The 17,146-nt window shown below is 49.3% G+C and overlaps 2 protein-coding genes across 3 annotated transcripts in view; one reads left to right on the top strand and one right to left on the bottom strand.

The window, feature by feature from the left end:
- Window positions 1–825: 825 nt before the first annotated feature.
- The window catches only part of LOC105564919 (N-alpha-acetyltransferase 15, NatA auxiliary subunit), a 44,636-nt gene continuing 28,315 nt past the window's right edge, over window positions 826–17,146 (top strand). The window contains exons 1-8 of the mRNA XM_012017696.1: window positions 826–1,014; window positions 1,351–1,698; window positions 1,861–1,995; window positions 2,075–2,219; window positions 2,304–2,561; window positions 2,666–2,976; window positions 3,425–3,706; window positions 3,787–4,000. Of these exons, the coding sequence (XP_011873086.1) occupies window positions 958–1,014; window positions 1,351–1,698; window positions 1,861–1,995; window positions 2,075–2,219; window positions 2,304–2,561; window positions 2,666–2,976; window positions 3,425–3,706; window positions 3,787–4,000 (1,750 nt within the window). The 5' untranslated portion in view covers window positions 826–957. The remainder of the gene's footprint in view (window positions 1,015–1,350; window positions 1,699–1,860; window positions 1,996–2,074; window positions 2,220–2,303; window positions 2,562–2,665; window positions 2,977–3,424; window positions 3,707–3,786; window positions 4,001–17,146) is intronic.
- Window positions 4,157–17,146, bottom strand: part of LOC105564918 (extensin-2) — a 17,675-nt gene continuing 4,685 nt past the window's right edge. The window contains exons 1-2 of one of the 2 annotated variants that reach the window (XM_012017695.1): window positions 9,708–9,829; window positions 4,157–8,168 (exon numbers count right to left, since the gene is read on the bottom strand). In XM_012017695.1, coding sequence (XP_011873085.1) covers window positions 4,920–8,168 — 3,249 coding nt within the window. In that variant the 5' untranslated portion in view covers window positions 9,708–9,829 and the 3' untranslated portion in view covers window positions 4,157–4,919. Of the gene's footprint in view, window positions 8,169–9,707; window positions 9,830–17,146 lie in introns of those variants that run through there. The other variant, XM_012017693.1, reaches the window with a different exon arrangement.

Below are 17,146 nucleotides of genomic sequence, written 5' to 3'. Positions count from 1 at the left end.
ATATTGGCTGCGTAGGTCTATACTTTACAGCTAAACTGGCTGCACTAGTTAAAAGTTTATCTTTCGCTTTCCAATGCAGAGAGGAAGAAAGATAAACTCTGATTAGTGCAGCCAGTTCGATTAAAAAGAACAGACTCCTTGTATTTCTTGCTGGGTGGCAACTCTGTAGCAATTGCCGCGGTTGCCTATAAAGCCCGCTGCAGACGATACTATTTTTCCTACTGGATTGCTTGCAATCTAATAAATTACTATCGTTGCACCATTCAGCATTCAGGATTCCTAGTAATTTAGTAAATCGCAAGCAATCCAGCAGGAAAAATAGCATTGTCTGCAGCGGGCTTAAGGTCTATGGCTGTTTTCACTCGCCGACCAATAGTCGCTCGAGGTTAATCGAATGTCACTAGAGATCTAGGGACTTATAGCCACAGGTATGTTCCCATACCCGCACTACGCTAGCGCACTCGGAATACAAAACGGCCGACAAAAAATCAAGCAACAAGAAGGATTTCCGATGTTACTGTATTAATTATCCTGTCACTTCGTGATTTCCGAGGTGACTCAAGACGCATTGTACACATTTCTCCGATATTTCATAATGTATTTCATAATGTATCCCGGCAGATTTCGTGGAGCTGTTATCGCGTTGAACTTTAGTGAAATAATCGCGGCTGAAAAGGCATTGAGTTACGAGCGATCTCTCCGACACGCGTTTATCGAGAGGCGCAGGTATATGCGCTTGGTGCAGGCGATCGTCTCGAACTCGATTGGAGATCGATTTTAGCGTAACCGCCGCTTGAACCGTGCGGCACCGTGGCGGCAGCGCTTCCGGCGGAACAGCATTGTCGCGGACGATCACGTGATCGTGGATCGACTTCTTCGTTTGTGGCCACGAGGTTTTGTGGTGAAAATTAAGTTTGCCGGGTGGAAAAGGACCCCTATTTTTGTAGTTATACAAAAATGCCCTCCAGCAACCCGTTGCCACCCAAAGAAAATGCCCTGTTCAAGCGGATCCTGGTGAGTAACCGCCGCGCAAAATACTCTGTTTTGGACCCCGCTCTCCGGCGAGCGGGGTGCACCTCTCGCCGCTTGCTCTAATGATAAAGCACTCTTCGTGGGGGCGGAAAAATGGGAAAAGGTCACTGGCGACCGCGAGACGCGGTCGCCTGCTTGCCGTCACGGACGAAAGGCCGTCTCGGCCGGCGGCCCTCCGCGGCGATCGGCATCGTCGTTCCCGCACAAATGCGGGATAGAACTCGGGACCGAGCCCCCCCTCTCCTACCTAACCCTACAATGCCGTTCTCTTCTCACCGCGCTGCGCTCGGCCGCCCCCCCCGGGTCTTTTCTTTCCAGAGATGCTACGAGCACAAGCAATACAAAAATGGGCTGAAGTTCGCCAAACAGATCCTCTCAAATCCCAAGTTCAGCGACCATGGTGAGACCTTGGCGATGAAGGGTCTCACTCTCAACTGCCTGGGCCGCAAGGAAGAAGCCTACGATCATGTGCGCCGCGGCCTCAGGAATGACCTGCAGTCCCACGTCTGCTGGCACGTCTACGGTCTTCTGCAGCGCTCCGACAAGAAGTACGACGAGGCTATCAAGTGCTACAGAAATGCGCTCAAGTGGGACAAGGACAACATTCAGATTCTCAGGGATCTGTCCTTGTTACAAATCCAAATGCGAGATCTGGAAGGTTACAAGGTGAGATGTCCCGAGGAGCGAGTCGCCTCGTCCCGAGCCCTCCTTTCGCCATACGTGCCGTCCGGCGCCACACGAGTGTTGCACTTTAATTATATTTGCGAGTACGTTTGTGAACATCTTGTTAAATATACTAATGAATGTATCTCGATTGCTTTGTCGCAGGATACCAGATATCAGTTGTTTATGTTACGTCCCACTCAGCGAGCCTCTTGGATCGGATTTGCTATTTCATATCATTTGTTGCGAGACTATGAGATGGCATTGAAAATTTTAGACACCTTTCGAAATTCTCCAATGGTACGCTATCTGTACGCGGGCAAGGTATATTGTATCGGTACGCAAGACATATAATGCCAAATGTTTTATGTTTCCACAGATTTGTTACGATTATGAGCATAGCGAGTTGTTACTGTATCAAAATATGGTCATCCAGGAATCGGGAGAATGTGAGCAGGCGTTAAAACATTTAGACAAGTATAGTGATCAAATTTGTGACAAGGTCACTGTCAAAGAGACTTACGGTGAGTAGCGCGACCTGCCTCCCTGAAGTAATAGTCTTTACACTTGAGTACTTGTCTCAATATTCCTGGTAAACCGCCTTCTAGGTAAGCTAAGACTTCAACTGAAACAGTACGCGGAAGCGGAGCAGGTTTACAAGGAGCTGTTAGATATTAATCCCGAAAACACAACGTACTACACTAGGCTAGCAGAGGCTGAGAGACATTCTTCACCCAGCGAAACGTTGCATATGCTCCAAAGATACGAGGAGCTCTTCCCTCGAGCGTTAGCACCGCGTCGCTTGCAACTCAATTACGCGACGGGGGACGAATTTAAAGTCTTAGTTGATCGATATTTACGGAAAGGTAATTTTTCTCTTTCGGAGAAACCTTCGCGTGCAAAGTACAACTGCTTATTCGAACGAGATCTTTGCAGTTTCGTGTATTTAATTGGATTTATTTCACCGTAGGACTTCATAAAGGTGTACCGCCGTTATTTGTCAACCTGCGTTCATTATACACCGACAAGGAAAAGGTCGACATCATATCATCTCTGCTTGTGCAATACAAGGAGGCATTAAAACTACACGGCCATTTTAGCGACCAGGAGAAAGATAATCCACGAGAACCGGCATCCGCTCTGTTATGGACCTATTATTACCTGGCGCAACATTACGATTATCTCGGTCAAACGGATAAGGCATTGATTGAGATTGACGCTGCCATAGATCATACTCCTACGCTTATAGAACTTTTTGTTACCAAAGGTCGCATTTATAAGGTAGGAGCTTACTATAATTATGTAAGACGGCATTCCAAATCGTAAAGAACCATTCTCTAGTTTTACTACAAGTTCCATTTATATGGGAAGAAATTTCATATAAATTAGCTTCTTGTATTGTAGAGCTGAAGTAGCTTATAAAACTTAGTTATTATTCAAGAGTCGCTGTTCCTCAATAGTTTACTTATTCGTAATAACCTTGAAATTAAATTCATGTTTCGGACACCTGGTTTCTACCAAAGTGTACGTTTTTCCTTTCTAAATATTTAGTGTTGTAAATATACGAGGTGAGAAAAATCACATACACAGGGAATTGAACCTGGATTTTTTGTTTGGTAGGCAACTGCTATAGCACCAAGACCATTGTCACATAATCGTAATACGTAAACTTATTGTAAGGAACAGTGCGGGAAGTATATAGCCTAAAGAGATATTCGTATGTCCACAGCACGCTGGGAATGTTCAAGAAGCTTATAAGTGGCTGGACGAGGCGCAGGGGTTGGACACAGCTGACCGATATATTAACTCTAAATGTGCCAAATACATGCTTCGCGCAAATCTTATTAAAGAAGCGGAGGAGACGTGCGGGAAATTCACGAGGGAGGGGGTCTTGGCTATGGAAAACCTGAATGAGATGCAATGCATGTGGATTCAAACGGAAGCGGCGAACGCGTACAAACGTCTCGGGAAGTACGGGGAGGCGTTGAAAAAATGCCACGAGGTCGATAGGGTGAGTGGTGAATGGTATATACCGTGCGCTCGGGACCTAGTCAAGAGAATGAGAATTTTAACACCACTGACTATTTGCAGCATTTTTCGGAAATCATAGAGGACCAATTTGACTTTCATACATACTGCATGCGGAAGATGACGTTGCGATCTTACGTGGGTCTGCTGAGGCTAGAAGACGTTCTCCGGGCTCATCCGTTCTACTTCAAAGCAGCGAAATGTGCAATGGAGGTCTACCTGCGGCTACACGATTATCCTTTACCAGATCCAGCGCAAACGCAAGAAATCGACACTGGTGAGTGCCATTATTTCAGAACGATCTTTTTGAACAGCCATGCGTAGGATATTTTTATATAAAATTTTCCACACGAATCAAATTAAGTGCCGTGCAGTCTTTGTCACTCGAGTTTAATAGGAAGTGTGGAACTACGGATGTATGTTGTAAATCGCTGGCTGTTCAAACATCAAGATTTATTTAGAGATGTGTGCACGTATAAAATTTGATATTTGATATTACAATTTTATATTGACTGCACAACGTGGTCTTTGTTGGCATAGTTGTATGCCAGATGTGTAATATTATTTAAAAAATATTTCGTATGGAAAATTATAAGCGATATCAATACTATACTTGATGGGAAAGAGATACAAGTAGTTGGCAGGTTTAAAGAAGGTTGCGACACTGATCCGCATGGAAAATTCTCCAAAGGTCAGATTACAGCGGATTCGTGTCAATTGGTACTTTACATTTGCTTTTTATTCAACTTTATTTCGCGTGTAGAGGAAAACTTGGGGAGGGGGATACAGGATTCGCAATACAACGTCGCAATCTGCCAGAGCGCGTACATGAAATAGATAATAATAATTACGTATATGTACACGTGTAATTCCATCAATCACAGATAATGCGCAGGTATGCGATGACGAGGCGCATATTACAGATCGCATACATGAACACGATCGCGTATCCATTACTGTGAGACGGGGGAGTCAGGTTGCATAATAAATTAAGCGTTTATCGTACAACAACGTGGCTATAATTATCTAACTTAGGCAATTCGTATTTACAAGTACAATAAATATATTAATAATACGCGTACGTGTGCGTGCGTGCGGCCGGCACGGGCTACGCGCGATCGCACTCCGCGCGCTGGATACTCGCGGAGATTATGGCATTGCGCGCGACTGCCGTTGAATAACGCGCAACTCAGACGTTACCCTGGCCGTCTCCGTAATCTCGGTCCCCTGGGCTTCGGATAGACGTATCCACCGTTCTGATCCTGCCGTTGCGTGATCGCCTGCGGCGTCAGGAAGTAAAAGTGGCCGACGTCGCCGGGCAGCCGGTACGCGAAGTACGCGTTCGGATTGTCCGAGTGTCCGTCCTGCACCGTGACGGGATCGATGAATTCGGCGTCGGGGTTTATGGGGGGACGCGGATCCCTGTAGTTGACCTCTATGTCGCCCAGCAGCGACACGGGCTCCCGAACGTTCTCCAGCTCCTCTCGGGACTCGGAGAAAGGTACGAAGTTGTTGGTGTGCTGTCTGTTGGCCGGCTGTACCGCGCCTCGCAACCTGTAACGAGGGGTCGGCCCCTGCTGCTGAACTCCCTGATTTTGCAATCGGTAGTTTCCCGTCTGCAGCTCGTAGTTCGGCAACGGCGACGGCTGCTTCGGTCGGGGCTTCGGATCAATTATCTCGATGAACTCGCTGTCCGGATTGATCGGCGGTAAGGGTCGCCGGTAGTTGACGAGGGTGTCGTCCTTGAGGGAGTAGGGCCGCTGGTCCCCGTAGCGCACCTTGACGTTGGGCGTTTTGTAAGTCGCCGGTCGACCGGTCTTGTAGACATTCGACACGTAGGCGTTGACGTGGTGATCCGGCTTCTCCGTGACGCTGCTCGACTTGCCGTAGATCGGCGTCGTGCTCGGTATCCCCGCGTCCGGTAGCTTCTTGCCGAAGATGGTGAAATACTCTTTCGTAACGTCGTCCAGCAGCTTCTCGTCCTGCTGCGTGAAGTACGCGTATTGCGGATTGGGTGTCGTGCTTACGATCGGGTAGGCGGTGCTCGTGGAATATGCCGGATGTTGCGTCTTGTACGAAACTTGTTTCTGCGACGAGTGGTGCAGCGACGGGGAATCGATGTCTTCGTAGTCGTAATGCCGATTGCCGGACTTGGCGTCCTGGTACTCGCTGTATATCGACGTGTCCTGATGCTGCTGCTGCTGCTGCTGCTGTTGCTCCCCACGATACGGCGATCTCTGATTGCCCAGTTTCGAGTAATCCGCCACCTGGAAGCTGTACTGATAGATCGGCTTCGGCTTCGTGGTCTGTCGATAATACGTTTGGGGTTTTGGAGTCGTGTAGTACGTCTGCAGCGGACGCGCGGGAACAGGCTGGTAGTAAACGGGCGGCTGGTCGGCTAGCATACGCTGGCCCTGATCCCGGGACGAGCTGGCGTCGAATTTCGCGGGCGTCGTCTCCGAGTCGTCGGCGTACTGGAACGTCTGCGAGTTCTTGACGATGCTGTCGATGAGCTTCACCTTGTAGTCCTTCGGGGTGTCGACCGGCGGGATCGTCTCGACGGCGTAATAGTGCTTCTTCTCGGTCTGCCGGGGTCCCGACGTCTCGACGTTGTAGTACGGCGACTTCGTGGTACTCTCGTAGTAAACGGGCGACGGTTTCGCCGTGACGTCCGAATTCTCGTCGGTCGACTCCTCGTAGAAGTAATAGGACGCGTGATTGGGAGACCGGCCGGGCTGACTAGTGGTGATGATACTCTTTATGGAGGCCGGCGTGACCTCCACCGGTCGCTCCAGCGACGACTGCGTGGTCGACGGACGTATTAACGCGAGGACCGGGATCATTTTGCTCGACACCACAGTGGACCAGTCCTTCTGCTGGGTCGCCTCGGACACCTGATTCCCGATCACGGGGCTGATGGTGTATATCTCGGTGTTCTCGAGCGTGTGCGGTTTCCCGGACGTCGACGTGGTGACCCCCGCGCCAGGCACGGTCTTCTGCTTAGGCCTGAAGACGTCCGTCGTGTTCTTCGTCGTCGTGCGACCGAAGGATATCTTCGTGGAGGTCGATGAAGTGGTGCTCGTCTTGGTCACCAAACTCGGCGGGGCGGACGCGGCCTTGCTCTGCTTAGTCGTGAGTTTCCTCGGCGGCAGATACGTTGCTCGCGTGTCCGGCGAGGATGTGGTCGTCGGTCGCTTCGTGTACTTCTTGGTGGTAGTTTTCTTGTCGTCCAAAGCCGAGAAGAAGTCCGGCGGCGGGGGCAGTATAATGCCGGGCACCAGGGGGCCCGGCGGCACAGCGGTCGTATTATCTTGCGGATAGTGGAAACTGTACGGCGGCGGATAGTAGATGGACTGATCCTCCTCGTCGTAATCCGACTGATTGCCCGGTGGTGGCACGAAGATCGCGCCGGGCGGTATGGCGTGATAGAAAGGCGGAAGTGGACCAGGCGGCTGCGGGAACTCCGGTCTTACTCCCTTCCGATCATTGTTACCCCTGGACGATTTCTCCTCGACGGAGAAGTTCCCCGGGGGACCGAAGTCCGGGGTGAATACCGTGCCGTTCGGAGAGATTGCGAAGAACGGGTCCTCCCCTGGTAACCCCTTCGTGTAGAAAGGATTCGTGTAGCCGAGGGTGTCGTTGCCAATCTCCTCCGCGGTGCCGTTCGGGCCGATGATCTGTACCGGCCCCCCCTCTGTGAGCTGTACCGGAAAGGGTGGCGGTATCTTCGGCCGCGCTGGTATCTTGACCTGCCGTTTCGGTGCCTTGTAATCGTCGATGGGCGGCCACCTCGGCTGCTCGCTGTCGCCGCTCTGCTGCTCGCCGTCCTGTTCGTGCTCAGGAAATTTCCCACCCCTCAGCACCAGCACGTGGTTCTCGGCCAGCCAGATCTCGTCCTCGTCGAGACCGCCCAGATTGTCGATCGTGTCCTTGGGCACTTCGGGGTTGCCGAGGTAGCTGATGATGCCGGGCCGTTTCGGGCGCTCGCCGTAAATCTCGTTCTGTATGAGGCCGTACTTGCCCTCCTTGACCTGCTGAGAGAGCGTTTTTTTCCCGTCCTCGTCGTCGCCACCGCCACTGTCGCCGCTGCCGCGGTTACTTTTCCCCTCCTTGCCGTTGCCGGCTGCCGACATGAGAATTCCATCGTCCCACAGCGACTCGCCGTCCTCACGGTGCTTCTTGTCGACTCTCAGGTGACCCCCGATCAGATGGTGAGACACTTTTCTTCCGGGTTCCGCGGTGATCTTGTTGGCGGTCGTGCTGCTCGGCAATCTCGTGCTCCAATTCGCGTCGGACTCGTGTTCCTTGCCCGATCGATGACTAGATTCTTCGATACCGATGTGCCTCCTTTCCCTAATCATTGACGATTCCGTTATGGTCGCGCATGTCGCTATCAGTATCAGAGCCAGTGACAGCCTTCGCAAAGATAATGCGAGATGCGTCATCTGAAAATAGAAGACACTCGTGTTATTTATACCCTCGGCTCGTATATATTTCCGGCAGCAGAAAATGGTATTGTTATCTCGCGTTCAGAGAATAGTTATTTTCATTCCGCGCGCGCGCGCGCGCGCACGAGGGAGAGAGAGAAAGACAATTTAACGGAGAGGTGTAAACTAGCGTCAACCTTGATACGCATTTTTCTGCAGGAGTCAGATATGATAATTAAATCGCACGGTTTATTCTTCTGCGCGAAATGATTTCTGCGTTTAATAGGTCAGTAAAAGACGCGTTGCGCAGCCTATAAAACAGTTTATTATTCACAATGACCGGAATTACATTCATAGACGTAGCACGCGGTTTTCCAGCGTATGTCAAGGATCTAATTGCGCAACGGTGCCAATTAAAAGTACTAAGTCACGAACAAAGCGTATGTTTATTCGCATCTCAGCCAGGCCGCCGCTGCCCTGCAATTTAGTCTTGCGGTAACAGAGATACGCTACTAATGGTTCTTGCTCCTATTACTATTTTACGAACTGCGCCGCTGTAAATCTCTGAAACATTTGCAACGTTTTGAAACAGCCGCAGCTGGAGAAAGAGAAAGAGAGAGAGAGAGAGAGAGTATTAGACGAGAGTATTAAAAAGGGCGACCGTAAAAGTGAAAATATCACGGGCAACGCTATCTCCCGGGGTGACTTTTTCAGATTTCCGAGCGGGAGTACCGTGAGACGCGAGAGGCAATTTTCGCGAATCGCGCCAATCTCGGTACGTATCGGCGGCTGATCTCTCCCGAGACCTATGCTCGCGTACATTCGGAGAGAATTCGTTAATTCCAGCACTCGGGTATTGCGGTGATACGAGAATGCGATACCGAGGGGGTCTGCCACGCCTTTCCCTGGCGAACAGACCGGTGAACGTTCGACAAACATTCACGGGTCACTGGAGTACCAGCCGACTCCGTAATGACTCGCGACTGAGTAACGAACCGGTGCCGAGAGCGGCGTAGGTAGGTTTCCTGTAGGCGCACGCCGACTGCATTAACGTCGAACACGAGAGCGTGCGTTGCCGCAACGCCGCGGGCCCGTGCAAGTTTGCGGAAGTAACGCCAGCGCGAGCAACACGATAATGCGCTTCCGACAGGCCCGCGGACGTCGCACTTGGCGACTATCTCCTTGTACTTTTTTTTTCCCCCCCTGAAAAGTACCCCTGGCTTCCTTCGATTCGCTTATCCGCGACCCAAGGATGCGTCCTACACTTATTTTGACAATCTTAATTGCACGCCTCGCGATCGCTATAAATAGAAAGTCGTTATATAAATAACATTATGCAAGCAATCTGTGATTTGAGTCGAAATATCGTGTAACTCGTAATGAAATTACAAATTGCATAATTGTGCGTCGATCGACCGCGAGTTTGAGCTCGACGATCGGTCTGTTTTTTTAATTTTTATTTCAGTCCTCGCGATTCCTCCCGGTGATTTTTAAAATAACATATCCGCGATCGGTTTTCCCGGCAATTTCAAATTGCGGGATATATCGGAGCGGTACCTTTCTCCGTACATCCGGAACGGTACGGCGAACGTTCGCGACAAGCCGCGGGATTTCTGGTGCGTCGCTCAATTGCCGTAATTGCACCGCCGCATGCGATAACGCGCTTCCTCGGGGAACCCGCAAGTTGACCAGGTATCCGACGATATAGAGACGTAAACCGCCTTACGTGCGTGCGCTCGAGATTTCTCCGCGCCGAGTAACCACTTAATCCACGCGTGCTACGTGACGGGAGGCACCGCGCGCCCCGACGTTGATCCGCGCGCGAGAGGAATCAATGAAACACGTAACAACGCACTCGATGGCACCGATGCACGTGGTCAGAGCCGCCGATATGTCCTCGCCGATATCACCGCGTGACTCATCGCGGGGTACATCGTGGATATTGTAACGCGGTATCACAATACTCCGGAAATTTGCCAACGAGTCTTGCAATCGCCGACTATCCCGCAAGAATCATCGTCAGTTCTCGACCGGGCACTCGCGAGTCTCGCTCCGGCAGTCGGGTATCTTGAATTAGGAGAGTATCGTGCGCCGAGCGATCCCATTGAGCGCGACGCGCGCGCGTAAGTCGCGATTCATGCGTTTCCTTCCTGGAAACATCCTCGCGCTCTCCGTCGCGCCTCGATAAGCCGGACTGGCCGCGAATACCTCCATTGTGCGCCTCTCGACTCGGGCTTAGCGACTTAGCATACTCACTTCCCCGACATTTAACCGACACTGCGCCCGCAACACCGTGAACGATTGATGGTCTACTCGCGCAAGGAAAATCGCGTCTCGATTCGCCAGCGGGACCGGTTCTCGATCGCGCTCGGGCTACGCACGTTGGCTGCGTCGCGCGGATAAGTCACGTCGGCTGATTTTCCCACGTTGAAGCGCGTGTCCCGCGATCAGCATTTTCCGAGGTGCACGCGTCGTGTGCTCGCCCGGGTTCACAGGCCGCGAGTGCGCTTTCGGCGGAGGCTGCGGTGAGTGAAACGCGTCGGACTCGGACGGAACCGCGGTACGACCGCTCGAACCGGCATGGTACACGTGACTGGCGGATTTTCATCACCCTCTCCCGGTGCACCGGGGCCCCCCAAGGACGTTTCGTCGGGGAAGGTGGAGCCGTTTCCAAGCGGTGGCGATACGGCGGGGCACCGCCGCTGGAAAGGAGGAAGTCGCGGCCGGTTCGTACGATTAACGATCTCGCAATTAGACCGCCGCTTCGTGTCTGGCGTTAGCTGGTCGTCGCTCATTTTATTCGAGGGTGCTGCACGCGCGACTGACTGTCCTCGCGCGAGGACACGTAACTTCGGAGCGGGCGTACAATGTGAGCGCGCGTGACGTCGCCGGGTCCCTTTCACTTCTGCCGGGCAATCGGCACCGTCCGATTTTGCTTACTTTTCAGGGCGGCGATATATAATGGCGGTGACGAGCGCCGCGCATTTGCCCGGATTATCCGCGCCATTGCTCAACCATCCGGTAACAAAACCATTTTGCGCGCGGCAATAAGCCCGGCGATACTCATAAATCACGCCGATTGTACATTCCGCCGCGCCGTCCGCTTTCGTTGTCCGCGCGCAACACGCGAGCCTCGAGTCCGCTGAATAGGCAGTTGCCCGGGTCAATCGCCGGAATTGCGGATCTCGAATCGGCCTTTGACGCCCGGATTGCTGTTAAGTTCGAGCTTTGTTGGCCGCTCGAGTCGTGTCGGCGACGTCGAGCGATCGCTTCCTTCGCCCCGCGCGTTTTGCACGGTCTCCACACAAAGCGCGTAAATGACTGGGCTATGACGTCTATTTAGACGTCGCCGAAATGGAGACGGCCGGCGAAAGCCGAAGGATTTTTCGAGGATTGCGCGATGCGAGACGGGCAGGTGCCGTTACGTTGCGTCCGCGAACGAGGCCTGCTCTAGTAAACGTTCGGGACCGGACCTCGCCGTTACGATCAGTAGCAGCAGATCGCTTCGATCTCGCTCGCCAAATTGGAAAAAGTCGGAAACTAGTTCCGAGATTGACGTGGCGTAATAATTACGGCTCGCGGGAGCTTTACCTGGAAACTTGTAGGGAAGAGCCCCCCGCTTTCTTCCGGACTGTTAGTAAACACCTTTCTCGACCTAGGAAATTTACAGCATCTTTAGATTTGCGGGACAATTAGCGTATTCACTGCGTCGTGATTTCGCAGCGCGTATCTGCTTTCACGTCGCAACGGAATCCTGATTATTCTCGTCGAAGAGAGCTTCGCGTTTAGAAAAGCGAAAATTTTTCTCTCCTTAGCGGGGGTCCTTTTCCAAGTACAGCCTGGAAACGAATTGCAAATGCTTAAGCCGCAATACAAAGAAAAGAACTTTATGTATCTACAAAGAAGGAAAATACCTAATGTTGACTGAAAAACATTTAATCTATGCCGAAACAATGCGTTCACGAGTCTGTGGCAGCAAATTCATAATATCATATCTGAAATTATTACGGGTAAAGATAAATAAATAGCAAGATAATAAGTTAGAAAAATTAATTAATTAAGTAATGAGTTAAGTGTAAGAGTAAAAAAAAACAGTAGAAAAACATGGATAAAAAGTAAGATACTAAGTTGGAGAAATAACTAATTAAAATTAAATAATATATGATGGTCGTTAGGACGGTAAAAGAAAATTAAAGAGGGATAAAGAAAGACAAACAGTGGGCAATGTGAGCCGTCACCAGATTCTTTGTTCCTCTTTAGTTTTCTTTTACCATGTTAACGACCATCGTATATTATTTTAACTTTAATTAGTTTTTTATCGGAGCCCATTTGCAGCTATTAATTTAGAGAAATAAGTTAATTAATTAATAAGTTAAGTGCAAGAGTGAAAAAGAAGGCACGGGCTCATGGACTCACGTGTCTCGGTAGTCAGTGGATTTTTAATAGAGATGTCAATATCCAAACTTTTCAACGAGCAGCCGTTTGTCAGCGGTTCTCGAATAAAACTGATTTAGCAAGTAACGTTGTACAAGGTGAAAAGGCGAGTTAATAAACAGAGTTTAGAATCCTATCATAAGTTTGGTTTAAATTTTCAGTGTTCTTCTTAGGTTTAACGTATTGTTATGTTTTTTCACAAAGAACATTTCAGCTATTTCGCGTTTTCTTACGGAGCGTTCACAATGCAGAATTTTCGGTGCAGGCCACTGAAACTCGTGGTCATTGTTTAAGCGGTGCTTGCTAATCACGGAATGGTTGCTCTCGTGTTTTTCAATGTTATTTTTGTGTTCCTTAATGTGTGTCTTTAGGTGGCGTTTTGTAAAAAAATTTTCCCTTTGTTTAATAAGCTTCACTTTGCATTTAGGCCCGGTTTCACCAACGTTGTTTAACTTTAAGCTTAATTCGTTCTTCATCTCTTTCCAACCGTTACTTTAGAAAGAGACAAATGAATGAAGACAGACAGTGAATTGAACTAAGATTAAAGTTAAGCGACGTTTGGTAAAACCGGGCCTTAGCTTAATTTATTCTTCGTTTCTTCCCAACTGTTTCTCTAGAGAGAAACAAACGTGAATTAAACTAAGATTGAAATTAAACGACGTTTGGTGAAACCGGGTCTTAAGAACTTTGCATTTAGGCCCAGTTTTATCAACCGTTTAATTTTAATCTTAGCGTAATTCGCGTTTGTCGCTTTCCAAAGTAACAGTTGGAAAAAGAATGAATCAAGCTAATTGTAAGCTTAAAGTTAAGCGACTTCGGTGAAACCGGGGCCTCGGTCGCGACGCCGACGTGTCAAATCGATTCGAGTGCAATCTCCCGATCGTGCCGATACCCCGAAACACATAAATATAACGGAAGTTGACCTTGGATCCGGGCCACCGAAGGCGTCCCACGGTTAAGATAAAACGGCATTGAGCCATCGCACTAGTTCCGCGAGAGTGAAAGGCCGGTCTGGCGGAACGAGATCTTTCCAGAACAGCCTCACGTTGATTCATCAGATCGATATCATTCGCTTTGTCAGGTCGATCGTGCACCGCGGTCGTAACGTGATTAGCGGCTACGGTGCCGTTTTCAGCCGGAGAGTATCTATTTGTGCCGTTATCGGGAACGCAAATCGTATGCCAGCTGTATATTTTGAGCGGTTAATTGGTCGGAGGATCTGTCGACTTTTTGTGACACCCGACTACTCGCACGTTGCGCCGAGCACAGTGGGGCCCAAGGGGTTTATCGCATCTCAAAAAAGTGTACACCTATCGCCGAAGATGGCAATCAATTTCTGCGGTTATTACTACTTTATTTCCCACATTGTCTATGTAGGTCGGTACTGATTTCGTTTAGAACAGTTCAGAATTGTGAAATGTTTTGTTAAGAATTGAGACGGGACACTTACAGTCAACCCAACGGGGGTCACTTACTGGGCTAGTTACTTTATTAGTTTACCAGCTACGACGTTTCGACCCTATTTTTGGGGTCCTTATCAAGTAGCACTAAGTCAGTCATCGTCGTCACATGAGACAGAGTCGAATTATAAAACATACGCATACGTGTGAGCACTGGGGTATCTGGGCTCAAACTTTTTCCGTTAAGCCAAACTCATTTTCCAACAGTGCCCAAGTCGTTGCCGTTTCTTGCCTAAAATTCGTACACCTACTTGCCGAATGCGGTAGACCCCTCGGTAGAGCCGCTTGGTACGCGGACACCACGTAAGAGCCGCGGATCTACCGTTATTCAATTGAATTTACGCTTTCAACTACTTTCCTTTTTGTTTCGCGTTGTGCTCGCTGAGCAGCATTAATTCCCCGACGCCAGGCCGCTTGACTTTCGGCGCGTCGTAACGATTTTACGGCCCCGCGTAGAAACTTTGGGGGGTACGCACTCTCGAAAGTGGCCGGGCGCACCTTCGCTCGCAGGAAATCGATAATCGACTCTAAACGGCATCCCGCGCGACGCACCGGTTGCTCGAGAGAGCGCTTCTTTTTTCTAATAACCCTCTATTAACAATTTATAACCGCTCTATTTTCGGCGTCGAGCTCGCCGCGCGCGCCGCGCCGCGCCGCGCGTTATTTTCAAGCATATAATTTGTTTCATTTCTTACGGATCTGCATATGTTTGCGTAAGAGCGATAAAACCGGAGAAAGCTAAAACACGAGTGCGCGAGGTGTCCCGGTGTTACAGGGAATTATCTCTATCGCTTTCAGATGCGGAGATAAGTCTGAATATCCGCGTTACCTAGACACCCGATTGGCACGCTGCACTTGATGCCATATATTAATGCATCGCTCCGGGCCCTGGGTACTCGGGGGAATTAAATTAGCACGTTGGAAACGTCGCTTTCCGCCGTGTGCAAATTGCGCGTACGCCTCTGCTTTCTTATGTCTCCGGGGCGACTCAAACGTACGCGAATTTGACGTCTCTATTGTCATTTTTCACCTATCGGGCGCACGTAGCGTGAACGTGCGGGAGACGAAATTAATTGGCTTTAGCGAACGGTCGATACGCCAACTTGCGCAGTTTTTCAGATAGGAATAATTAAATTGCATTCTTCTTCTCTGCTTCTAACGAAAGAATCCGCGTTCGCTTGTTTACACGTGATACCACCATGAAATATTTAATATATTCCGTAGAAATTAAAAAAATTTTACTTTAATTCTACAAAATGTTTACTAAGATATAAGTTTTACAGCGAAGAAAATTGGATTTCTTATTTGACAAAAGCAATGATTTCATTTAATAAATAGTACTCTCTATCTCATAAAATCTTTAGTTGAATGTATTATAGAAAATGTAACGATTTAAATTAATTTACTTAATAGAATACACAGATATACTTAAAATTTGATATTTTTATTTCAATAAGGTAAATATTTACCTCAGTAAAACAAATAATTTTAAGTAAATCTATTTACTTAAAAAATTTCTTGGTCAGTGTACGACCAGTAAACCGCGACACCGAAACAATGGTGATTCCAAACGCGGAATTGATTTATACGTTTAATATTCTTCCGTGCAAAATGTATTTGTATGCCGTCGCGTTGCTAATTTAATCCTCCGTCTGCTCGCGCGCGGGGATTAACCCGTCGCAGCGAGACACGTCCGATTTGATGAATTCGCCATATCACGTAGCGTTCGTGTCACGCGACGGTTGATCGCTCGCATCAACGACCGAGGTGAATCCCCCGAACCGACCCCGTGGTCCAGAAGAAGTCGGCGACGAGATCGGCGCCGTCGAAACGACAGGGAAGAGTAGCACTCGAAGTGGAACACCTTGGCATTGACCGGCTTGCTCCGCCGAGGCGGCCCCGCGCGCTTGCATAATCAGCTCGTCTCGTTCATCCCGGGGCGCCTCTTTCACGGCGAGTTACGGCATCAATCGCATCTCGCGGCAAACTCGCTCTTGAGACCGTTCACGTATCGCCGATACGATCCTAACGGCGCGTACGCGCGAGCGAATTTTCTTCTTTCTTTTCTTTCTTTCGACGCGGAGAAACGGTACTTCACCGAGTCGACGGCTGGAGCCGCAGATAAATCCCGTTTCCGTTTAGCGACAGAAAGTGCAAACGAAATGACGAATGTGCCGTGTACCTACTTTGCCGTTATTACGGGTACGGAAATTTTAATACGGGCGTTATATAAGCTGATTGTAGATCTTATTCGCGGAATAATTTCATGTCGGCAATCTCTGTGCGCTGGAATGTATAAGTAATTTCGGCGGCTCGCGCAAACGAGACGCAAACTGAGGCTTTTCGCCTTCGTATCAAACATCTTTCTTTAAAGCGTGTTTGATATCGAGCTGTACAAACACAAATTTTATGAAAGAAATTTCATCATCTTACAAGGATTTACGTAACTTGGACGAATTCGTACAAAAGTTCTTTTATTCTGTCTCTTTTTTGTACCTCTCGGTGAAAATTGTGGAGAAACGTTTCTTCAGATTTACCGGGAGTCCGCCACGTGTTCCCAATTTTTAATGATAACATTCTCCAAAGAGTCTTTCGCGTATCGCCGCGGCGGCCTTCACGTCTCGACAGCGGCAAGCGACCGAACCCGATCAGCGAGAAATCCGAAGAAACAGGTCAAACCGCGTGGCAAAGCTCGGAGAACGGCCGCAGACGCCTTCGTGGCGCAATAATTTGTACAATAAATACATCCCCGCTAATCTCATCAGCGGGTTAGCCGCGCGTTTTCAGCTCGCACTCGCTCGACCGTTCACCTTCGGGACAGATAAGAACCGTAAATCTCGCAACACTCTCGAGTGTACTTTGGGATACAAATTGCTAGCCGCGCTCTTTCGAAAGTAGTCGCTTTGAGAGTCATCTCGCAGCCTTTACGCGCGAACGGAGCATTTATTATCGGAAAAGAATTACAAACGAGTCTTCGAGCGCCTTCCAAGCGGAAACTTGGAAAAAGTGCCGCCCTGCCGCGAGACTTCCGTCTCAATTAGAGACCCTACGATTCTACGATCGTATTCTACGATTCTACGATCGTAGAATCGTAGATGAGTG

Source organism: Vollenhovia emeryi, unplaced genomic scaffold (genome assembly GCF_000949405.1).
Source record: "Vollenhovia emeryi isolate VEMERY1.0 unplaced genomic scaffold, V.emery_V1.0 DF939158.1, whole genome shotgun sequence".
NCBI classification, from domain to species: Eukaryota; Metazoa; Arthropoda; class Insecta; order Hymenoptera; family Formicidae; genus Vollenhovia; species Vollenhovia emeryi.
Note: the sequence above shows the minus strand (reverse complement) of the source record. Positions and strands in the feature narration are given on the sequence as shown.